Source organism: Poecile atricapillus, chromosome Z (genome assembly GCF_030490865.1).
Source record: "Poecile atricapillus isolate bPoeAtr1 chromosome Z, bPoeAtr1.hap1, whole genome shotgun sequence".
NCBI lineage: Eukaryota > Metazoa > Chordata > Aves > Passeriformes > Paridae > Poecile > Poecile atricapillus.
This window is the reverse complement of record NC_081289.1, coordinates 100,730,030-100,756,398: the sequence shown is the minus strand read 5'-3', so window position 1 is coordinate 100,756,398 and position 26,369 is coordinate 100,730,030. Positions and strand designations below refer to the sequence as shown.

General features: G+C 36.4%; 1 protein-coding gene across 4 annotated transcripts in view; it reads right to left on the bottom strand.

The window, feature by feature from the left end:
• HOOK3 (hook microtubule tethering protein 3) overlaps nt 1-26,369 on the bottom strand; it is an 86,787-nt gene that overhangs the window by 37,004 nt on the left and 23,414 nt on the right. For 3 of the 4 annotated variants that reach the window (XM_058827021.1, XM_058827023.1, XM_058827022.1), the window contains exons 4-10: nt 18,694-18,744; nt 15,575-15,707; nt 13,447-13,514; nt 6,425-6,487; nt 4,900-4,983; nt 3,714-3,877; nt 266-406 (exon numbers count right to left, since the gene is read on the bottom strand). In XM_058827021.1, the coding sequence (XP_058683004.1) occupies nt 266-406; nt 3,714-3,877; nt 4,900-4,983; nt 6,425-6,487; nt 13,447-13,514; nt 15,575-15,707; nt 18,694-18,744 (704 nt within the window). Of the gene's footprint in view, nt 1-265; nt 407-3,713; nt 3,878-4,899; nt 4,984-6,424; nt 6,488-13,446; nt 13,515-15,574; nt 15,708-18,693; nt 18,745-20,983; nt 21,073-26,369 lie in introns of all 4 variants that reach the window. The other variant, XM_058827024.1, reaches the window with a different exon arrangement.

Sequence of the window (26,369 nt, the reverse complement as noted above, 5' to 3'; positions counted from 1 at the left end):
CCAGTGAGTGCCCTGTTATAACCATAAATTGTCACAGAACTACTAAATTTATTAATAGTTATTGATTAGATACAAAATAAACAACTGTTTTACTAAAGCAGAATTGTGTGTCAGTCTGTGTACCTAAACTGGAGGATCCAAAGAATCTTGGCATTGGAAGTGTTTAATATTAAATTACTTAAACGAAAGATAATGTTGATTAAGTATACAAATTATACAGATTAAAAGGTAGTAGTTAAAAAAGAGTTAATGGAACAAAATTTACCGGAGTACATCTATCTCATCTTTCAAAGACTGAGCCTCCTCTGCCAGTGTAGTAAGCTCTTCTGTTTGTTGTCTCAATTCCGCAATTTCTTTTTCTAGTTCTTCACAGCGTATTCGATAGTCATCTTTGGCAGCTTCTAATCTGTAGGAATGAAAAAAACCCCAGGAAATAATTTCTTACCCCGAGCAACAGTTACCTTTCCTCATCATCATCCCCTCTACGAAGCCATGAAATGGCCTCCTGCTGCAGTGAAGGAAAACAACAACCCAATGTGCCTATTCAAAATGTGAAAGCAGATTGACTTTATCAATGCTCCCAATTTAATATCAGTCTTTCTATTTGAAAATTCACAAGGAAACGTATGTTCTCATAAAGACAAAACCTAAGGTTTCCTTCTACAGCAGTAGTTTTTCACAAGGGAAGCTTGAGAAATTTTCATCTTTTTTCATCTTTGGACATCCAGAGTTTGAACATAACATCTTTATTCTAAGATTCTGTTCAGCTGTCCAACTCATCTACCTCCAACAATACTGGCCTGATTGTTAGATGTTAGAAATCACAGAATCACAAGGTTGGAAGAGACCTTAAAGATCAAGTCCAACCCACGCCCTAACACCTCAACTAAACCATGGCACTGAGTGCCACATCCAGTCTGTTTTTAAATACATCCAGGGGTGGTGACTCCACCACCTCCCCAGTTAGACAATTCCAGTACTTTATCACTCTTGCCATAAAAAACTTTTCCTAATATTCAGCCTATATTTCCCCTGGCACAGCTTGAGACTGTGTCCTCTCCTCCTGTCAGTTGTTGTCTGGAGAAAGAGACTGACCCCCTCCTGCCTACAAACATCTTCCAAGAAATTGTGCAGAGTGATAAGGTCACCTCTGAGTCTCCTTCTCTCCACAATAAACAACCCCAGCTCTCTCAGTCATTCCTCACAGGGTTTGTGTTCCTAGCCCCTCACCAGCCTTGTTGCCTCCTCTGGACGTGCTCAAGTGTCTCAACATCCTTCCTGAACTGAGGGCTCAGAACTGGACACAGCACTCCAGGTGTGGCCTCACCAGTGCCCAGTACAGGGGGAGAATGACCTCCCTGCTCCTGCTGGCCACACCACTCCTGATCCAGGCCAGGATGCCATTGGCCTTCTTGGCCACCAGGGCACACTGCTGGCTCATGCTCAGTTGTCTGTCACCTGTACCCCCAGGTCCCTTCCTGCCAGGGCACTGTCAGGCCAATCTGTCCCCAGCCTGTGGCACCGCAGGAGGTTGTTGTGGTCATAGACCATAAATGCCATAGATCTCTCATTGAAGTGGCTTTAATATCTACTCCTAAAGAAGCAATGCATGCTCAGTACATCTGGAGAACTGGACTATCTAGTTAGCAAGTAAAGAACTCTGACCAAAGTTGCTAAACTGCTTGCACACACTATCCATAGGTAAAGCTCTATTAACCTGGCAGTGAACAAAGGGACTAAGTAATAGAAACTTTTTCAAAGTATTTTGAATGAATGGAAGAGGACACAAGGTTGGGGTTGAATGTAATAAAGAGATGCTAGAGGACAGCCTAAGGCCATGGAAAAATCCCTCTATGTGAGAGTGAATAAGTTTTGCCCCCATAATTCCTCCTGTTTCTGTTATGCTAATCTAGCTAGAAAATTCTTTTCTCTCTAAGAGTTATGGTTGGCTATGTTTTGCAGCAGAAATTTTAATACTCCTAATTGCCGTCCCCTAGCGGATCTTTCCCTTAAACTCCTCCCCTTATCCAAGTTTACACATACCCCTGTCAGACCCTAGACCCAGGGATAGTGCATTCATTAATCCTCTCTGAACTCCCTCTCTCCTAGTCCATATACCCTGTGCAGTTTAGTGTTTGCTCTTTTGGTATTACTAAAGCTTTCAGTTTCAGACAACTGGGTTAGAGTCCATCTTTCTGCCCCAAGATACCAAATCATGTGAAACCACCTGTCTCAACATCTGGGCTGAGACCAGTGGGAGGCTTCCACACAAACCAGAACATAAAGCCCTACTGTGATTTTGCTCTGAAATAAAAAAAAAAATCCAGGATAGGAGATAAATAAGGGCATGGGGGAAAGAAAAAGTCAAAGAATCCAAAAACAATACACAAGAATGGAGACAAAAGAAAATCTTTAAGTCATCCAAAACAGAAGCAATCAAGATTTGGATCATGACAGACCAGAACAGTCAAAGCACAAGGATGCTCTAGAAGGTAAAATGATGTACTGCATCAGGCACCAGTTAAGCTGTACGTATGTCCTGCTTAATCAGGTAGAGCTGGAGGCAACACATACAAACTGGCATTAGAAAACAGGGAAAAGAGGTAAAGGAGACCAGGAATGAGTCAGTCTTACATATGAAAATGACTTCAAAAGACTTTCTGAACCTGGAATTACAGTAACAAGCAGTACAGATATTGAACAGAGGGATAAAATCTGTTCATACAGTAATTGATACCAGACTCAGGTAGGAATCACTGCAGAACATGGAGAGGGGACACTGTAATTATTCTATTCCTTTACATGGTAGACATATAAAAAGAGGAATACCAAGCACTAGTCATGAAAGAGAAGCACTGAATATTTTTCAAGGAACTGATGGGAGATATGTCAGAGTAAGCAAGAAAGGAGGCTTAGCAAGAGGAATTAGAAAAAACGGCAAAACAGACCAAAAAAGAAAAGTAACATGGCATATATTGTACGAATTGGAAAAAGGCAATGAGAAGAATACAGCAAAAGAAAAATTGGCAGTGTAAAGAAAGAAATAGCATAATTTCACTCACAAAAGGAGAGGGAAAGTATGACAAAGAGAATGAAGTTACAGTGAAGTGAACAAGCTTTCTTCAGCAGAATTAGGCTTACACAGCCTGAAAGCAACAATCAAGAGGACCAGGAAGGATGTTTAAAGAGGAACCGTATTTTCACACACTGGGGAAATGTAAATAAAGTGCAGAACTCATACATGGATAATCTCTATCTTTCATCATCTCTGAAATTTGTTTTCAAACTCAGAGAGGGACATATTTTGCTATGCATATAATGCCACCAGCAGTACAGCCTGTAGCAAACTTTCATCTAGGAATTAGTAGACCTTCAAAATACAGTTAGAATAATCTGCATATAGAAAAGCATGCTACTTTTAATTCTCCCTGACTTTGCAAGACATGGGTGAAATAACAGCACACAAACAATTCAAAGTAACTCACAGGAGAATGATGTAAAAAGCACTTCAGCATTAAGAAACTGTGTTTTTTTTTTAATGCTGAATCTTGTAAAGAGCAAAATTATAATGTATATATCACTTTAAAAACTGTACTACTGTGGTTATGCACCATCCATTATACTAATTCATATTTGCAGCAGAAACAGAAGTATCTGAGTCACCACTATTGCCAGATACAAACAAACAACCCAACCAAATGTAGTTCTTCTACCTGAATGTTTCCTCTTGGAGCTGTTCTAGCTGTGTCTGGAGCTGCAGGTGTCTACGACCTGCAGGACTATTGGGATCTTCAATAGAATCAGATTGATTTAAACGTTCCATCAGAATCTGGTTCTCAGCAAGCAGGCTGCTCTTCTCCTCTTGGAGGGCTGCAACCTGTTATAATAAATGTATGAATAGAAATAATTAACATACCCAGGTACAAAAAGCAGAATTTTTTCATGATCCTAATGAAGTATCAGCAGAGCCCACAAACAGAAACACAAAAGCTTCACTAATCACATGTCACAAGTACACACTGTGTCATTTAATAGCTATTCAATTACTATGTAATGTAACCAACATACTGCAACATTAGGGACATAGTTCCAACTCAGGAAACATAATAGCTCTTCTACATACATCACACAAGCACTTAAAGAAAAAGCCTGTCTGTTATGGTAGAAGGTAACTTCATTATAATAAAATCTTCATACTTTCCCTACAAATAAAACTAGCTCTCCACAGTATAGGCCATCTGCAAGCAGGACTGAAAGAGGAACACAGTCCTGAAGATGGCTCAGTTTCCACTAACACAGTGAAAACAGGTGGTAGTGCAAAGAACCCAAAGCTCTCCAAGACCTGAAATGTGGATTCATATACTAACCATGACAAGCAAAGATCAGCTTTATTAATTCCAACAGTTACTTAACTACAAGAAACCTGAATTAATATTTCAAAGTAGGGTTGCAATAGCAATGCCTTTCAGGGCTCCCCCTTCACATTTCTCATGTCTTCCAGATGAGTATTGATTTATTTACAGTAAGGCTTAGTCTAAATCTGTACACTTTTAATGGTCTACAGCAACTTCTGACTGGGATTTAACTATTAACTGGAACTATTACAGCAGCAGAACTTGTATTAGTTCTCTATGGCAAAAGTGTTACCACACAGCTCAAACCCTTCCTAACTGAATGAAAAGAAGTTTTGCTAGTATGAATCATAATACTGATAACACGGAAACAAGAAAACAATGAGATTCATTCTGCTAGCACAAGTGAAACACAAAACAACTACTGTGCCATTTTCACCCCCCTTCTAAAAATGTTTCAATATGCTAGTACTTATTGTCAGCCACCTATAAGTTACCACGTCTTTTCTCCACATCAAAATTGATATGGACTCTATAGCAAACTTACCTGCATATCTAACTCATGGCATCTCTGGGCAATTTCTTCTTTTGTTGCAAGGGCTTCATTTAATTCTTCTGTAGTTTTCTTTAACTACCATAAACAAGAAATGTTTACATTTTCATCATTTGCTGTGATTTTAAAATATTCTGAACTACATGTCTGTAAAACTATTTTTACATTTAGGTAATATATTAATTTTCTGAAAAACTGAGCAATTCTGCTTACATAAAGAAAAAAAAGAAGCAGATGTGAATACTGTTTAGTTTGTATATCAGTAAAAAGTAAATGTACCTAAAAGTAGTATTTGCTCTTAGATTAGAATTATCACATCTACTCTATAAATTGAGCCAAAAACTCCAGAAGAAATTAGGTCTGAAGAACTCACCAGATCTCTACTGAAAAGAACTGTCAATACCACTTTTCTTTACAAACACAAACAGTGTGTAATTTCGATTCTCAATCTATGTTTGAAATACAGAAAAGACTGGAAGGTGGGATACAGGGAATGGACAATTAGGGTAAAATCCCTCTACTCTGGGAGCTACTTCTAGTGCACAACAGGAACAAAACTAATATGTGACAGAGAAGCCTACTCTTGTAAAAAAGGACACTGAACCTTTTAAGTACTGGGGAATATTCCAATGCTTCCCTTCAAAGGCTTAATGCTTAAAGATATGCATCTCACTGGCTTGCAAATGAAGGCAGTTAGGCTAACAGAAAACATACCTACAAGAAAACTGGTCTGGTAAAATAGGTGCATGTATGTTATGTACATAGATACAGATATTATGTACTACTATATATGATGAAGTTTAAATGCTTTCTCAAACAACATCATCATACCTTGCATTTGCAAATTTATTTCTAATGGACCTGTTTACATATGAATAATTTATTTCATCTGCAATAATTTACATATTTCTGTAGAGAAAACATAACGGACAAATACAGTGAGAACCACTGTACTACTGTTCTCCTCAATTAGAAAAAAAAATCTGAGGAAATAGAACAATGTTAGCATGAGGATAAGCTAGTGGGACAAAAAATGGTTTGTGTATTTTTAAATATATCATACCAGGAAGGATTGTATTTAAAAACTTCTTTTCTATTTTGCAGCAGTTCCAGGATTCCCATAGAAGCAGTCTTTTGGGTCTTTTTTTAACAGACTTTGGAAGTAGGAACTCAGATAAAAACATTTATTCAAACAGTACACCTTTTTGACTTTCCTTTCTTTCTTTCTCCATGCCTAAAGATTTGTATCAATCTGCTGTTTTGCTTTTTTATGTCATACAGCTAGACTGGTTTTTCAAACCAGCTAGTCTACATCCTTTAAATACACAATAGGAGCTCAATAAAATATAAACTCAATTTATAAAGCTAAAGTACTTGAAATACTAAAATTAAGGTTTTCACTTCTTATTTTACTTTTCCACAACACCCCTTAATGAATAAAGGAAAAAAAAGACTGAGTTCTTAATATGGCCACTGACATGCTATGATTGAAGTAAAAGAAACATCTAGTCTTAGATACCTGCCGATCAAGGTCAACGTAAGCATCATTTCCAACAGAGACTGGAGACTCTTTACTCATCAACTGCAATTAGATTACACTGGATTAGAAAAAGCAAAGATTTACTTTTATATTAAAATCTAAGTTTCAATGAAATACCAAGCTGATTTTCACTTTTGGGAGCTTTAATCTGAATTAATATTAAAGTTTTTAACTTCATTTTTATATATGACATATTCAGAAACAAGAATGAGAAAATATCTTCATAATTATTTAGAGAGCTATAAAAAAAAAAAACTTACATCATCTCTTTTTCTTTTGACAGTGCACATTCTTTGTCTATGATAAGCCTACAGAACATCCCACTAAAGATTTTACTGCAGTGGCATTGGAATGACAGTAGATATCAGCACACCATCCAAGACCTATCTTTAATTTTCCTCTGCTAGTGAGAGGCTTTTTCATATTTCCATTACCTGGATATTAACATATATTTCTTTCTTTATTTCACACAACTCCAGGACATATCTTTCTCAACTACTAGTGCAAAACAAAGGTGATCAAAATTCTGTTCTGGAGTTGTCTGTAATTTTCAGCCTTGAAAAGTAATTCAGTAGAGTGCACTCCTGAAGTGAGTATTATACAATTCCTTGTGTACTACTTCAGTGCAGGAATAACTGAGAGTGGTTTCCTCACAGAACATTTAAAAAAACAACACAACAAAACAAATCAAAAACAATTCCAGCCAAACCCTCAATACAAACCATCAAATTAAATCCTACAAAACTGATTGAGGTACTGATCAAAAGAAAGAAAAAAGCTGCTAAGTAAGTTTTGATAGCAACCTAATGATCAGCTGCACCTGTGGATAAAAATGAAATCAAATGTAGCAAAAGTTGTAGCGCAGCAACCTCCTCCCACACAGCTCAAGCAAACATAGGAAGGGAATATTCTTACTAAAATTTGTAAGACAAAAACAGGAACAATCTCACAAGTGAGAAATACACTGTAACTAATTCAAAAGGCTTCCTTACAGAAGGGCACTGATGGTTTCTGTCCAAACACAAAATATTCTAAGAGCTCTCCAACGACATGATTCATGAAAGTTACAATTAAAAAGGCCCTATCCCAACCAAAATCAGGACAAGATTTCTTCGTGGAATCTCCTCTCTAGCCTCGTAACTCTCTCCAGGGACAGTACTTCCTTTATTCCTTCTAGAAATCAGTGCTTTTGCACTGTTTTCCTTAGCAAGGTCTTTTGGGATACACTGCACAAAGCCTTCACTTTTCAATCCTGTCTGTTTATACCACCATGTACAAGTGAAAAATCTGTTTGACATTTACATCATTCAAATACATACACTTACATTTCTTTCACTTTCCCCATTTCCTTAACTGGGACTCACCTGCATAATTTAGATTAATCTATCTCCCCTCAGCAGTCCTCCTCTGACCTTGATAATATTTCCAAATTTCTTCTATTTTCCACTACATTTTTACAATGACAAACTACAAAGAAGCATTACATCAAGCCCATATTCTATGCAACAATTAGAAAGTCTCTAGCCTCAGAGCTGTCCCCTGAAAAATGAGGTCTCATCTTTTTCATTACCAAATATAATGGCATTACAAACTTGTCTTCAATTTAGGACCCTGTTTTCTAAGCTGATTATGATTTAAACAAAACTTCCCAATCCCTCCCTGCTCTGTGATGTTCATACACACTTTGAATCCTGAATTTCACCAGCTTTTCCAGATGACTAACAGGGATATTCCATATTAGCCAAATACTGAACTCTTCTCTATATTTTATATTCTACAATGCTGTTCACAAACACATTTCAGACACATGTACTCACATATGGACACAAGTAAGTGGCACCTGCTAAGTCAGCACTTGCCAACAGGCAGGTCCCACACTGCATGCAGCCTGCAAGGGTGTACAATATGTCCTTAACAGCCACCACCCCTTTCTGGCCCTCACACAAATTCCTCTTTGAAAAACCAGCTCAACAGGCCTGTCCAAGACTTCAAGGAATACAAGTGACCACACAACCCACTAGAGGCCACTGTGGTGTCACTGCTTTCTGTGACTTGCCATAAGGCAGGCCATGGCTAATTATGTAATCCCTATTTTCTTCAGCAAGTTTTGCCATCTCTCCCAAAACATCCTGTCCTTGAGAACCCTTAGCAGAAATGTCCAGGCATGGACACTTTATGGAGTAGTAGTAGGATTAGGTACTGGAGATACATAGTCTGGGTGTATCGTGAATGCACGCTGCATGGATGAATTTCACTCCTTGGGATACATTAAGAACGTCATGGGGAAATGTGAACAAGGCACCAAGGCCACGAGCCACAGATGTTTGTGCAGATAGACGTATCTCACATGACTCAGTGCAATAGAAAGCACCTTATAATTGGATGGTCTGGGGTCTGTATAGTGGAAAAGTTCAAGATGAAATTTAAGGGAGTTTTGTGTCCAGCACCACAATCAGACAAAGAACAAGAATGAGATTGCCAGATAACTCAAAAGGAACACAGGAATCCAACTTGTGATCATCAGTTACCAGTAAAACAATTTGAAGAAGTGGGATGTAAAGGCAGAATTATCATGGCAAAGGAGTGCTTCCATCTTTTCCCTACACCTCTCCCCACATACTGTAAATATGTAAAGAGTTTATGCAAGAAAATACCTTGACCATGCTCTGCTTCAGGATTGCCTGTGCAAAGCTTCTCCCCACTGAGCAACAGAAACTTTACCATAAATAGCACAGCCAATAGAGCAAACTCCACCTACCTTCCCAGACTTCTCTCAGCCAGATTTTTTTTAAAATTTCAAGGAAACTTTTACTTATGTTTTAAGATTCCATAAAGACAGGTGTATCAAATTGAAACACATGCTATACCTTGCATCCACCTAAAAAATGAAAAGTAAGAGGCTCACCTAGTTTTCCCTATTCTTGACCTTGTTTCCGGTCAATTGGCATTCTCGGATATTACTGAAATTCACAGTTGCAAAATGCTCATTTAATTCATTACCTGCTCAATGGCACATCAGCTCTTTCTGCATTATTTATTAATCATCTTACACTACTTGTAGGTTGTTAATAATTTTTAAAGCTGATTTCCATATATCTATATATTTCCTTTACTTAAAAGTTCAAAGTCAAAAAAATTGATGAAATATTGATGTCACAGGTTTTCCACATGCAACCTTGAAGCATGGTATTACAGTACGTGGTCTTGAGAGGTGGGGATCAATGGCAATACTTTTCAGTTTCGAGGGACAAACTTTATTTCATTTGTATTTCAAATGAGTCAAGAGAATAAAAAGCAGAAGGAAGTGGCCTTCTCGTTTTCCCTTCACAGCTCTAAGTTTTCTTCAGGACCAGACTACAAAGAGAATAAAGGTTTACCTTCACAATATTGCAGCACTGGAACTGGCTTTCATTTCCAAACCCATCATTTAGTGTAAGTATAGTATAATCGCCTATTTTCACATGTAACTTTAATGGAGGATGATGTGCAGAGATTATAAAAATCGGACATTAAAAATGTGCTTGCAAATTCAAGCACTTGCACTAGGCTTCTACTTGAGAAAGAAAAGCCTGCTTAAGAGCTTCCCAGAGTGACATAAACTAGAAACTAGCATTTACAGGCTTGTTCTTTTTCTGGTTTGTTTTGCATAGAGGTCAGTCAGAATTTTAAATGGTGCAATTACCTGGACAGCATGACAATTCTTACAGTTACTTGTGTTGTTTTATAAGAAGCAGCTGTCACTCCTAGTTAATCCTTTACATCTATTATTTTTCATGCTCATAGCTTTGGTATGATATCTTACATAACACTTGTAGGTCTGCTAATCCTATATTATTAAAACCTTCACTTTTTAACTGCTTTCACTGTAAAATGTGAACAAGCTGTGTTGTCATGGATACATGAAGATTAGGGAAGGGGTGAAACTATCACAAAACCTGCATGAATTACCTGAATTATGAAAGCTTTTGTCCCCTACACAGGATTTTGCAAACACAGTTGCTCCATTTAGTTGATGATTTTGAAATCCAAAACATTTGCTTTATCTGAAATGCTTTTTATACAGTTAGTAATACTGTATAAGCTCACTTAAGTGCCCACAAAGAAATGTCAAAACCTAGCTTCCGTACTCAAGTTCTTTTTCTTAGAACAATATTTTATCAGTCTTTCAGAGTCATGGCTATGTTTGACACTCTATATCATTTAAGGCCACAGGACTTTCTTCTTCCTCCAGCTGATACTCAGTCTACCTCCAGTCTATCTCTTGATAAACCCAATAAAATATTTTTCTATCATTTCCAAACGATTCAAAAAATAATTTTACTTCTGACAAGATAAATCTTTAAACAACCAGGACCAAATAGAGGAGGGAAAACCCCCACAAAGCCAAGAAGTAGAAATAACATCATTGATGTTACCCCAGACAGTAAGTACCTTTTCCTACTCCCTCCTTGAGGAAAAAGGGGCGGGGGGGAAGGGGGGTGGGAAAGGGGGGGTGGGAAAGGGGAAAGGGAAATAAATAACAAGGAAAATAATTTCTGTAAGAAAATATTTTGGGCCTTTAAAAAATCTGAAAGCCATGAAATAAAAAACCTGTTACATTACACATACTGACGGATTCAATCTTGTATCTTGTGCACAACTTCCATTTTGATACCTACATCTGAAGATTAGCATCTCAGATTCTAAGTGGTGACAATACACCAGATCAATATGACTACAGTTAAAAACAAATAGAAAATCACTCTTTCATTTATAAAACCTTTATGAAGCACAAGGCATATTTTAAACATTTAAGTAAGTGAAGAAAACCAATTATGAAGAACCACAGGTTAATAAAAAATGAAAGAACTGAATAAATTTAGCATGCAAAATGCTACTTCTTGGACTGAAAAATCAGCTTTTTCGTGAAAAAAATTAAGAGAGCTTGTTCTACTGTGCCTCGTGAAATACTTTCATGAGTACGATGATTTACAATAACTAAAGAAGCATCAAAAAAATTCATACATGCTCAGCTGAAACAGAAAATGAAATTACATAATACATCGGTAAAGCTTAAAGAGATCTTCTGACATACCTAATTTTGAAGACTAGGTGCAATGTCAAATGCTTTGAAATGTTTGGATTAGGTGACATAACAACTTTTCAAATATGCATATATAGCTAATTTCCTACATACTGCTTTTTCTAAGTCACTTGAACTCTAAGAGCTGCTATGAGTCTAAGAAATAGAAAAACCTCCTTACAAAATACCATGAAGTTTCACCCCTTTAAAGACTTCCCATATCAGTCTGTGCTGGCTATGATCTAACCTCCAGAATAACCTTCTCCCTATATTTGCCAGGCTCTGAAATGAGACAGGCCCGTAACTGACAGCATCCTCCTTCTTTCTCAAAAACTGGAATAGTACTTGCTAGTTTCCAGCTGACTGGGACCTTTCCAAACTCCAAACCCATTAAAAAATAATGGAGTTAAAAAAATGCCTTATTCTCAAAGTCTGACACTTTTTTGCGTCTTTATTAAGCACTTGAGATCCTCCTTATTTGGTTCTGAAATGCCTCCCATTTCTAGGCAGCTTAGAAAGTAGCATTAAAATCACTCAGAACTGTGCCAGTAGCTGAAGAGTAAGCTTTTCAATTAACTGAATTTTAAAAATCTGTTCCAGAAGAACATACCCTTACCCTGTGATTTCTTCCTACTTCTATTCATCATCTCAGAGAAAGGGCACAAGCACTGAACACATTCAAAGTTTACTCATCAAATGCCAAAAATTGTGGGCTGCTTCAAGTCTAGCTATTTTATCAAATAAAGGAAACTTTTATAAAAATCGAATGGATTTTCAGCACGAAGAAGGAAGATAAAAGAATGTTTTCTATTTCAAGGTGATGCAGAAGACAGTGATGTTACAATTAGCGTTTAATAAAAAACACTAGAAAAATCCACCAAAACACTGTATATTACAGTTACGAAACTTAGAAGAAAGTAAAATATGCCAAAACTCCAGCAAACTGGTGCTTGGCAGCATTACTGGAAGATGATTTAGACAATGATCCTTTTCATGCTCATTTCAAAAGTCCTCTCTGCTATGTTATAGACAGCAGTCCACACACAGACAACTGAATGTATGACTGCATGGATCAAACACTGGTCAAAGTAATGACTGTGGACAGATTCCCTTCTAGGCTCACAGATATTGCTTTCTCTATTCAGACATTACAGAGATGAGAAACTGCTCTAAAGCTCAATGTGCAATTTAGTTTCTCTTGTTCAGGTTCAGAAGAAACTAGATTACTAGTGATTTCCTGCCCTTCCTAGATAGTGGCCAGCCCTGCAGTAAGTATCTATAGAGTGATAGGCATTTATCCTCTAAGCACTTCGGACTTCTTGTAACTTAAAGGGGGACTTCGATGGCTAACACTGTGGTTTTCATTCACCACAGAAGAGCACTTCTACAAAATGCACTGCAGTATAAATGCACTGACTTTTAAAAACATACCAGCCTATTGTATTATTCATATATGCTCATTTTACATACCATTACCCCATTCATAGCACTACAGATGACAAAACAACACTGTTACCCAATTATTTTCTTTTACTTGCCTACTCAATTTTTTAAAAATTAACAGTTTATGAAATTTTGCAGCTTCAAGGTACAAATTTTGATGAAATTCTACAGTAATTGGTTATCCATATAAAAATCCACCTAGTGCACTTCAGGATTCACAGGGTAGGAAAAGAAAAGGAAAGGGAACCAAGTATCAAAAATATCTAGAAGTTTCAGTCTTCTAGATTTAAAGAAAAGTGGGACACTCAACCAGAGTTCCTTGACATAAAGCAAGATTTTTCTAAGGAAAATTAAGGAATTTTTCAATATAAAAAGGCAAAATCTATGCCACTTATTTTCTTTACTTCCAACTAATTTTTTCCTAAGTGCAAATAAGCATACTACTGTAAAATAATGTAAGACTGAGTTTTTTCACACTACGGGTATCCCAGCATACCTCCTGAATGGCTGTCATGACAACATGTTGAACTGATTCTTCCATCATCATTATGGTCTGGATGTACTCTGAAAATAAAAACATTCTGAAATGTCAATGTTGAAACTCAAGTCATAGAAGGTAAGATCAGAAGCTGCATCCTTCCTACAAAATGATTAGATGCCACGGATGACACTGAAATGTATAATCACCAGTCAAGTTCCACCCTAACAAATTTCACAATATCACAAACCTGTTCTGACACAAATCCAGGCTTATTTGAACTCTTCAAAAATGAAAAAAGTACATGATTAATTTTTTTCTTCCCCTGTCATCTCACTTCTGAAATAACTACTTTTATCCTTTTCTTACTTTGTTCCCGAATTGTTCAGGCTCTTGAAGTACATGATCCATGCATACATAAGTTGTCCTTTTCTGTAAGTGTAACAGTAACAGCCTGCATTCCTACAGCACCCTCATTTCAAAACATTTTCATGTTCATTTTTGGTGTCTGTTCTAATTTCTGTACTACATCACAAATTAAGACCCCTCCACTTTTTAAGTTCTCAGCTATGTGTACATGTGAGCTACACAAGAGGCACCTTGTAAGATGATACAGGTCAGAAGAACCAATTCTGACATTTAGACTAAGTCACGGAGTAAATTACTTGCCCAGTATAATATGGTTTCCAGTCAAACATCACCTTTACTCTTTTAAAGATATGATTAAGAGAAAGATGCTGGGAAAAAGTCACCTTCAAGTGGGTAATTTGCTCATGCTGAATCTCACTCAAAGTACATGAAATTAGAGTATTCTGGTATTTCAAATGTGCATTTTTCATGTCCAGACTGAAAGAGCAAGGGTGACACAGAATAAGATATACTTCCCACTTGAAAATGACAAATAGCCACCAAAAGGAAGATAATTTTATATAAAACAGAGATGACAGGAGGTTCAATAAACCAGAGTTATTTATGTACTTGTGAAAGAACATTACTTCTATTTTAATTAATAGAATAGCCAGACCACTTCCTGCTTAAGAGAACAGAAGTAATTTCAGAAGGAGAAACTCAAGTGATTTAGTCATCTAAGAAAATTGGAAAGGAGAAACTAGCTGTAAAGTTAAGATGCACCAAGCAAGAGGAAGACAAAAGCCTGATATCTTGGCAGCCATCAAACCCAAAATGAGCTAAATCTGGAAGACACTCTTATTTGATGCAACTCCAACACAAATACAGTAAAAAAAGTCTATTTTTTTTCACATCTATTTTTTCCCACATATGACTATGTTGCCTTTTTTAAGTACTTAGAATAAATGTTTGTATTTGCTGTTACCTTCATCAGACTTGAATTAAGTGTAATTTAAGGTAACAGCATAACAATAAAGAGCCTGCAACTGAGGCAAGTTTAGAACACGAGATGTAGCACACTTTAAAAAATACCTCCATCACATCCTCTCTGGCATCTTCAATAAAGGTGAATGGTTCTCTACTGTATTTGTGCAGAATTACAGTCAGTGCCACAGGGGTAGAGAGGCAGGAGTCTTCTTCGAGGACTGCTGAAGTGTGATTCAATTGTCTGACAATTGGCCTGAATTGATTTTTTGGATGACCTTATTGTGCTCCATCTTCAGCTGCTGCCCAGTAGGGCATGGTAACCAGCATTACTTTTTCCTATTTGCCAACCCCATAGAACATCTCAGAAACTACAGTATCCCAGATCACACCAGACATATCTTCAGACCAAACACCAGTCATACTGATGGCCATGTAGCTAAGATGATCCTGGAACGGATCTCTATAATCAAGAATCATGCTGAATAATGGAGTAATCACATTCTTCCATCCTTAACTATCCTGATCTACCTCATAAATGGTTAAAAGGTGTGCCCAAGAATTTTTTTCTTTGCAGACTGACTTTTCAGCTCAGCAAACCAAAACTGAAAATATGCACGTTGGAAGTAAATTCAATTCCAGTCTGAGTCTCTAAAAGTAGTGAAGCTTACACCAAAAAACAGTTACTGCCTGTAAAAAAGGTCCTCATTATTTTAAACAACTCAATCTCTTTCTGACAGAAACCCAAGAAATATAATTTTTCTCCTTAGTAGTTGTACAATAACCTAAAAAACTTGTTTTCAAAATTTATTACCTTGCTTCTGTTCACAATTCACAGCACATCCCAAAATAAGCTGAAGCATTCTCCCAAGCTCTGCCGCATCAGCATGCTCTCCAATCAGGTTAACATCAGGAAGGGTGAAGTCATTTATCTGTTGCCCTAGAATCTGCATAAAGACAATATACATTACATGACTGAATCACTGCACATATCCATTTATTTCATACAAAGATGATTCAGAGTCAACAGCAGCAATTGACTCTTACAGTTTTGAATACACCTTCAAAACAAACTAAATTGCCTAACATCTCACCATAAAATCGTTCTGTTTGATACAAGTAGTACTTGGGAAAAGACAAACATGACTGTCTCAATTCACGGTACCTATTAGATAAGCACTTAAGCAAGATTCTTTCCCTTCAGATAAGAAAGCTAACAAAAGCAGGCCATCACATGGGCAATTAATTTTTTTAACAAATTCCTCTAAAAACACCTCTTGTAGCAGAAGACATTACACACAAATCTGACATTTCTTACAACTACAAAGTCAGAAAATTAAATGTTTCTCCTATACAATACATATATCTAACACTGACAGGTGACAAATACGAGACAGCAAAAAACTCATATCACTAGATCTCACACTTCTAGCAAATTTAAGGATATGTGGCAAGTCTTACAGCTACGAAAACTGTTCCACGGAAGAGAATCTGAGGTAGTAGTACAATGATATGTAATTAAACAGCCCACATGCAGAAAGAAAGAAAAAATCCTGCAAAACAAAAGCCCGTGTGACTTGCAATTAGTGTTATCTGATTTATCATTAAAGATCATTAAGGATTAATGATTGTCAGTAGAAGGAACTAGACAATTCTGCGAAATTGCTCTTTACTGAACAGAGGTTTTTGAAAATATGAATATGAAATTTGGAATTAAACACATCTGACACATTAATTGCAGATAAAAAGAAACTGCAACTTCTTAAACAGGGTGCAATAAGGAAACAATGACTATATAGAGGGAATCAGTCATGTGTTTGCTGCATGCTCTTTTTTGTGCAATACCCAAGAAAAACATAAATCAAGTTAAGGCATTTACAAAAAACATAGTGTATAGGAAGAATACAAAGGAAATAAGCCATTCTAAAGTTTAGTAGGGTTGGGTTTCATGGAAGTGTCATTTTGGTCTGATTATGTATAATGTGTTTTGCGTAATGGAAATGTAGGATTTTTAAGCAGTTTCCTGAAAGAATTAACTTCAACACTACTAAAAAAGTCTCAGTGTACTTTAAAGGACTCAGATTTACTCTTGGAAAAGACTTCCTTTAGGTCAAAAGAATTCTGTAAATGCATCAACCACAATGGAAAACATTACCATCATATACAGACTGAAAAAATAGAAAATACAACATCTTTTGATTCTGATATGCATTTATATATTGATCTGTAGTTCCTGAATTTTGTTCATATACAATGCTGGGCTTAAGCTAACAATACAGTGACTTCATAGTCACTGACAATAGAACTCCTGTTGTGGAAAGCTGAAGGGAAAAGGTAAAATTGGCAGGCACTAGGAAGAAGCCAAGGATATGAAGGTGTGAACAGAGTTTGAAATAAACAAGAGAAAAAATTCAGTTAAAAAAAAAACAAACCAAAAACCCATCAAAAGCCCTGAAAGAAATAAGAAAATGAAGGATAGACTCTACCATAACTATCTTGAGATGAAAAATAGCATTTATTTTCAAAAAACAAAATATATTATACATTTACAAAGAAATTAAAAGTTTCATTTCCAGAGCAGCAGAGGTCTGCAGGAAGAAACTGTGGCAGAACAAAGCACGAAAGCTATAAATAGTGAATTTAAGCTTGTTGTTTGTCTATACTTTAATAGACAAAGACAGCAAATGTCGCATTTTTACTGATTGTTCTTCTGAACACAACACAAATTTCTGAATTTCTGAGGATGAACAACATTAACATACACATTTTTCAAAGACTTTTAGCTGTATCAGGTAAAATCCACCTACATATCTATATTTTTGTAGTGGAGGAGGGAATGTTGAGGGAAACATAAGCAGAATTCATTAGTAGAATCCAGATTACCTCTACTATCACCCCCAGCATTGCCTCAGCAGGAAAAATACCAAGCTAAACCAAAATCCAGTCATATTTATAAGTGTGCACTACCTTCACACATATTAAAAATTGAAACCGCTCAGAACTTGCCTAATAGTAAAGTTTTTATACCAAAGACTTAATTATCATACATATTAACCAGTCAAAAAGAAAATTGTATCACTTTGTCTTAGTAATATTAATTTTCTATAACAAAATCCTGATCTGTTTCTTTTTAGTGTTTCCAGTCATGACCAGCTTGCTTAATCATCAGTTTTCCACATTTATTTAAACTTGGATACCTAATCAGTTACTGAAGATGACGTCCTAAGACTAAATTTTTCTTTTTAAAATACTTCAATTTATTAATAAATAACTTAATCTCTGTAGTATTTATGAGAAGACAATATTTTTAAACAAGCAATGTCTAGAATACGCATATTATGGATTTTGTGTTGCCCCCTGTTCAGATCAACTTGTCTCAAACATCACTGAAAGTGTATTTCAGCTGAATATTCACCACTAAAAGAAAAAGTACTGTCTCCTCTGGAATAACTAAGTGCTGCATTTGCCCAAAATACGAGAGAATGACAAGGGCTGAGTCCAATACCCCAGAATTAAAATATTTCATTTAAAGTCTTAATGTGGGAAAAGGCTAGAAATGCTGTTTACTAACTCTCCTCAAGAGAAAAATAAGGAAATATAAGCATTTCAGTTGCAGAGGAAAGAAAAAAATCACAGATACATTACAGTACCTCAGACACAAAGTCCTTCATCAGACTATAGTCAGTAAAGCCATCTACTCTTTACATGAGAAAATTTGTGTATCACTCTTCCCTGGAACTCTTGAGTATTCAATAAAACAGGTGAGAAGTTTTAAAGAAGGCCAAGACTAGGGAATAGGCCATGAATCATTATATGTGTCAAAATGTTTGCAAGAAAACGTCAGAATTTAACCTGCAGAGTACAACTGATTTACAAGAGCTTAACTTAAATACAGAACTCAAAAGGCAAGCAGATACAGTAAGAAGGTCTTACCTCATGGTTGTAATCCAGTATTCCTTTTAAAATTTTCTTCAGGTTGCTTACCTATTTGACAAGAAGGAGGAATACAAGGGAATATTTTACAAAGAAATGATCGTAAAGTGGGTGATCACAGAAGAATCACACAAAAGAAAGATATAATTACATCTATTTACCCACAGTTAAATTTAGAATCATGAAAGTTATGCAAGAGGCCCTTATGATCAGACTTCCAGATGTGATCACAGATCTTTATTAATTCATAGAACCCATTTAAATTCATGAAAAATATAACACTGTCTTGGACAGGCTTTAAATCAGATTCTACAGCATGAATGATTTTAGATACTTGTTTATCTTGGTATAATCTTTGCATCCAGAAGTTAAAACATTAATTTCCTCCTTTCTTCTCCTGAAGTATCCTAGCAATCTACTTTCTGCAGAGATAAACCGCTTCTTCCAAACCAAAACCAGCTACTGCTGAATATCATCCTTTATTCCCAACCCATAAAATCTTAATTTGTTATTTTTCTCATTAATTATTCCTCTTAGTGCTTTCATTTTTGTTCTTGTCATCCTCTGTCCCCCCTCCCCCCTCCCAGTTTTTACAAATGAATGTCATTCTAACAGTAGCTGGCAAAATTCACATTTCTCTGCGATGACTTCACTACTATACAAAGGTAGCTTCTGTTCACTCACATAACCAATGGCACCACTTAAGTACTTCCTGCTATACACAATAATGTCACATTTCTCTAGTACTGAGTATTGCTCCCTTCCCAGCAAAAATCCATTTGCATCAAGTATCTGAAAATAGCGTGTTTAAAATAGTAAAAAAGCCCATTGGTTTTACAGGTGAAATTCAGACCAAGAAAGAAGACTTTGCTGAAAGTGACTGCTAAAGATTACCATCAATTACTGTTCAAGTATTTAAGAAAAGAATGTAGATAATAGAAGCAGGGCACTGTTTCCTGGGACAGAGAAGCAGCTGAGGGAGCTGGGGTTGTTTAGTCTGGAGAAAACTAGGCTCTGAGGTGACCTTATCACTCTTTACAACTCCCTGAAAGGAGGGTGTAGCCAGATGGATGTCAGCTTCTTCTCACAGGTAACAGGAGATGAGACAAGAGAAAATATCTTCAAGTTTTGCCAGGAAGAGTTTAGACTGGGTATCAGGAAACATCTCTTTATCAAAAAGGACTATCAAACATTTTAACAGGCTACCCAGGACATGATTAAGTCACCATCTCTGTGGTGTGCAGAATGACCTAGATGCGGTACTGGGACATGACTTATTGGTGGACTTGGCAGTTTATGGTTGGATTCTATGATCTTAAGGATCTTTTCCAACCTAATGATTCTATGACTGAAGTTTAAACAGGATCTGCAAAGACTAAAACTGATAGAAACAAGATCCACAAAGTCCTCTCACTGAATGCAGCAGCCACAGCAGCAGACTGGAACTGCAATGAAGGGAGAGCAAAACCTCTCAAGTTCTAATTGTCTTTGAAGCCCACAATAAATTTTGCATTCTTGACTGCATTCTACAAATACGCAGTTAGGAGATTTTGTCCACTCACAGAAGCTATTTACGTTTCAAATTACCTGATGGCTGTTAGGAAATGTGATACTGAAATCCAGAGACAAACTCAACACTTCAGTGTGGTCAACAAACAAAATGAGGCAATGAAAGTAGATTCCAAATTCAAGAAAGGAACAGGATACACACACTAAAATATTTTTTGCCAAGTAAACCAAAGTGGTAACAATCTGATTACCTGACTCCTATTAATCTACTCCTCTTGGAAACATGTGCCACAAGTTGATTCCTTATTAAGATATAGGAACATTCTTGACTGTGTCCATAATCACTGAATTTTAAGTAATATAAGAAACAAAAAATCATTCGAACCTGAAAAGTGACACATCAAATACCCTGACAACCTAGAATGAGAACTTGAGATGCTACATTATAGCACATAAAGCAGAACACTTACTATCTCTCCCATAATGGCATAATAGGCAGTTTACACCCTCTACACTAAAGCACCGACTTTTTCAGTACTATTACACACAACACAGCATGGTTCTGTGAGAGGTGCAACTACTTCCTAGGTGTCTGCCCAAGAGCAACCAAGACCACCATTCAAAGGCAATGCACAATCATAACCAAAGTCTGCAACAGATTTAAGAATTTAAAGAAATTAGGAGATTTTATTTTTATGTCAAATCACCACAAAAGATAGCGCACTGATTGGGATATTATTTTCAAACTTGATTAATTAAAATCTTCTGGTTTATAATTTACCTGAGTCTGCTGCAGAAAGAGCCACGCAAGGGTCATGTTGCAGAATTTAAGTCCAGTTTACCGATGAGAATACTGTGAGGAACCTTGAACTTGAACATAATCCCAAAAAAAATAAGAAACCAAATGGAAACCTGTGAAATACTTCTTTTCCCCTCTTCTTGTAAGCATTTTTGAATTAAAATCCCTTAAACACAAATAGTCACCTTCTTCCATGTAACTTTTATAGCGCTTAGATTTGAGATACTGGAACAAACCAGTATTGATCAAAATTTGTCACAAAAATGAGCTTATAGGCCAGCATCCTTGAGAGAACCGCAAACAAACTGAAAACCTTTTGAAGCAATCTTTGCAGTCCTATTTCATCCCACTGTCAATCAACAGTACCAGAGTAGCCTGCTTTCAAAAAGTAACTGTATCATCTTTGTATGTGGCACACAATCAGACAGCTGTGAGGTTAAAGCAGCCTTTTTATAGATTTCTTTTAAGATTAGATTGACTTAAACTTAATCATGATCTTCAGTATTACTCAGACAGCTCTCAGTTTTTTTTCTAACTTGCTTGCAGTGAATAAACTTAGATTGTTTTACTGCCCCTGGCAGAGACAGGATCATCAGAGGGAAACTAACACTAGTATTTTGTACAGTGAAATTTAACTGAAGGGTTCTGGCAAGACTGTTGAGGTCAAAGCATATGAAGGAAGACCTCAAGCACCTGAATGAAAATGAACAACAGCCCAAGAAAGTGTTAAAGACAACCAATTAGATCAGAATTCTAAGTTGTAACAGGTGCACATAGGAAAATGTAACTGTAGTTAACAAATATCATTAAATTACACAATGTCAGAACACAACAGACAAAATTGCCAATATAGATTAGGGCTATAAAGTACTAAATCATTGTTCGGATGTCAGCCCATGACTACATGGGATGTCTAATTGTTTACATTAGCAACCTGACTTCTACCTTTTCCATAAAAATAAAAACTCTACCCTCCCAACACCTTTTAACATTCATCCCTGCAGGCATATTCCTGAGGGAAAAGATATGAAGTTTACTGGGGTTAAAAAAAAAAAAAAAAAAAAAAAAATTACAACTAAGCCTTATTTCACCTCAGAAATTTGTTGCAATTCACCATAGATGGACCATTAATATTTCTAGACAAACCTCTATCCACTTTCAATCTCTTTCTGGCCTTTCTGGTTTACTTTCTCAATCTCTTACTATGAATGACAGGATACCTGCATCCACAAAGGCAACCTGAATATTCTCACTCCTTCTTTCAACACCTAAATTTCACTAATACTCGCACCAGAGTTGTGTGGGTATTGTCTAGGTTAAATTACCATCTGTAAACAGCCATCTTGGCTATAGTATAGCACTACATACTAAGGAGACTGCTCAGTATGACACTGACCCTCAACACAGCATTAACCTGATAAACTGACTGGAATGAAAGCAGAAATTATGTGATCTGCCAACACCACAGGACTTAATAGTTGCTTGTTTTTATTCCTATTTTTCTTTTATTCTCACCTGTCATATAGAAATCTCTATTTAATTACAATTTACTTACTGTTTTTCAGGCTTGTAAGGGCAGTCTGTCCAGATTTCTCTCTTTACTAATATATTGTGCAACAAAGGGAATGACATGGGCAATAGAAAATGCCCTTAAGCTTGTAAAACAACGGAGCATGGGTTATCTAACTTCTTGGTTTTTCTCCAACATTATGACAGCCAGTCTCCAAGTCTGCATTATCCTTATATCACATGTATGACTGAAACCCTGTTTGTGCTGAAGGCTCTGTGTAAAGTAGCTTTTCTTTTTTTATTTCAGATCTCAAATAACCTCTGGAAATGTTGCTAGGGCACACTTTCAAGTTGTGTGGGAATTCTCAACCAATACGCTTCAGATATCTCATTAAAGTACATTTTTATCCTTTTGCAGTTAACTGTTAACAGGTGGGGTGAGGGGTGGGTGGGCATGGGGGCGTGGGTGGGTGTGTGCACTGCTTGTATCACTCTCACAGGCATTTGGTTTCTGATTTAAACTGCATTTTGCAGGAGCATGTCTCATCTCTGATTATAGATGGAACATCGAGAAAGGCTAGGTAGTGAAGGTTCACAAGACTAACACAGATTGCTACTATAAACATCAATAAAACTATACTTCAAACTGATGTTGTAGTCTGAATGCTAAACAAAAAGTTCAGAAGAAAACGTCAGAAATCAAGCTGAACAATGTGTTTCCTTCCCTTCCTAACCTTCCCACACTGAATAGAAGGTAATGGGGGGAAAGGGAGACAATTCTATGCCATCCCTCAGACAGCCAACAGTTTATTCTGTAATTGCCAAAACTGATACACATGTATCAAATCAGCAATTTCTTTCTTGAGCAGGGAATTTCATTCCTGCAAAATTTTGGCCAACTGTTTTCTAAACTACTCTTCATTTTCAGTATAGATTTTATGTTCAAGATGTCAACTTCCTTTGCCATCAAATACTATATTGTACACAATTTAAATCTGGACTATATAGAAGTGTTCATTGTACATGAGGGAAAAGAAAGAGTTAATGTCTTTTTTTTTTTTGGTAAATCATCATAAAATTGCAGATAAGGCACCAGTGAAAAGCTTTTTGTTGCCCAAGGGAAAACACATACTACTATGTACACATATGTAGAAATGTATGTACATATATATGTACTCTATGTACACATGTATGCTATGAGCATGATATTTTAACCCTGGAGAAATAACATTTCTCTAATAAATACAGTAGACAAAGATCTAGTCAGCTCTAAGAACCAGAATGCATGCTGAATGGTTCCTACTTTGCAAGTTCCCAAACTCCCCAAGTTTTAGCATTTCCCTTTTTCTTTCCTCTGCATTGCTCAATTTCTCAAGTCTGGCAACCTGCTCTGAAACTAATAATTAAAAAAATATCTCTGTGAGTTTGGGTTTTTTTTAATGGTACAGCAACAGCAAAAACATTGCAGTTATCAGAAAGTGAAATGCTAAAAAAACCAAACTAACCAAATCCATGCCTTCCCTCACCCCCTCCAAAAAACCCAAACAAAAAAAAAAACAACAAAAAAACCCCAAACAAAAACAAACAAACAAATCAAACCAAACCAAAACAAACCAACTTGATTTTTCTCCATAAAGGACAACACATAATTTAAAATTAACGATCACATCACGCATTACCTTCTTCCAGGTATTCCAGGTAAGAAGTGACAGGACAAGAAGAAATGGCCTCAAGTGGCACCATGTAAGTTTTAGGTTAAATATTAGGTATATGATTTTCATAGAAAGGGTTGTAAAGCATTAGAACAGACTGCCTAGCAAAATGGTAGAGTCATCATCCATGGAACTGTTCAAAAAATGTGCAGATATGGCACTTGGTGAAATAATGGGTTGTGGTGAACACAGTGGTGGTGCTAAGATGACAGGTGAACTCAAAGGTGCTTCCCAACTTTAACAACTCTATGATTCTATCATTTTCTGAATACTTCTATGAACAGTGGTTAGGTAGGCTGTACAAGACCTACAATAATCTCTACCAGCCCTCCTTTATGTGGTTCATGATACCAAGAGCTTGTTTTGGTATCAGCAAGTGCTGACTGTTACATCAGATGGTATCAGAGGCAAAGAATGACCATGTTTAGCAACAAGAAAATAATGCAGTTCATTACCACAACATTTGAGATAATACAATTATCACTTCTCATGGCACTTAAAGTATGAAGTAAAAGCTATATTCTACAGTCATGCAAGTATGATGCTCACATCTTAAATCTAGTAATGAATACATTTCTAAAAGCAGGTTGTAGTGAGTTAAGGGCCAGTCTCTTCTCTTAGTTAGGAAGTGAAAGGTCAAGAGGAAATGGCCTCAAGTTCCATCAGGGGAAGTTAAAATTGGATATTATGAAAAATTTCTTCATCAAAGGTGTTGTCAAGCATTGGAACAGGCTGCCTAGGGAAGTAGTTGAGTTACTGTCCCTGGAGGTGTTTAGAAAAGGTGTAGGTGTGGAGTTTAGGGACATGGTTTACTGTGGACTTGGTAAAGTCAACTTGATCTTTTCCAAGCTCAATAATTCTATTAATAGAAATGCACAGACTGAAGTGTTCCTACAAGCCAGACTTTAAATGAAGGATTTTATGATAGACATTTGGAAAACTAAACTATTAATAATTCTTACATATAAAGAACAGTTGGCAAAGTATAGGATTACTTTCCTGATTAAAAAACAAGAGTTAAAGTATCACACTTGTGCCTTTTAGTATTTCTCATTAAAAGGGAAGTAGTCTTTAAAAATGTATAGAAAAAGCTGAATTATACATATTTCTTAAACAAAAAACAAACCAAAAAATCAGTCTTTAGTTCTTGTTTACATGGACACTTGAAAAACAAGATGGAATGACATCAGCAAGAAACTGAAATTTGACCTGATGCTTTGCCAACCTCAGTCACATAAGGAAGTTACTAGATTGCTCAGCTTTTTTTTTCTTTCACACCTGCTAAGCTTTTACATCTGCCAAATTGGTGGAAGACATAAAAATAAAATATTTATTCCTCAAACTCCATATGACAGTTATAAAAGCTGATGCTCCACATTCCATCAGCTCAAATGTTCCTATAATGAACAGTTCTCAGTTTGTTATCCCCCACATTTAACAGCCAAGATTTCAACATTCTTTAGCAAAAAAACCCAAAAAATGTTTTACAGAAAAGATCTTTTATCTAGCTGTTCACTTGCAATTCCATACAATTCTTTGAGAAATTCATTTATATGAAGTGCTCTACAGAAGAAGCCAAATGAGTCCTAAAGCTTTTTCAGAGATCATGTCTTTTATTCGCCTTGTCAATGTACCCTCACTTTTGCTGGCAGCCCTAGCAGACAAAACATTCTAAAGCATTCCAGACTTCACACAGCTGGCCAAACAGCAGAAACCATGCTGATATATTTCCTGGCTAAGTTAAAACATAAACAACAGTAGTGTGCTCCATCTTTGTCTCATGCAGCATTCTGTGTGCTCCTGCAATTCAGAAAGTGATGTAGCCAAGCCTGTAAGTACGAGAGCATTTCACAGTTGTAGTCCTTCCCCAGATGCTAAGAATGGGTTTTGGTGGCTGGAACAAGATGGTTTTACAAGAAACAAAAACTAACAGAAAATTCATAACTATTTTTCTTCCCTCAAATTAGTCAGGCTGAAAATGAAAATTTAGAAAAGCACATAGATCATTCTCTGAACAAAACTAGTCAAAAACCACACTAACATCTGCATGTGAGACTGCATGTTCTTCAGATTCTAAAGCAAAATGTTCCTCATTCACAGTTCTTGTAAATTCTATTTCCTTCAGGTTTGCAGAGAAGTGCTAGAAT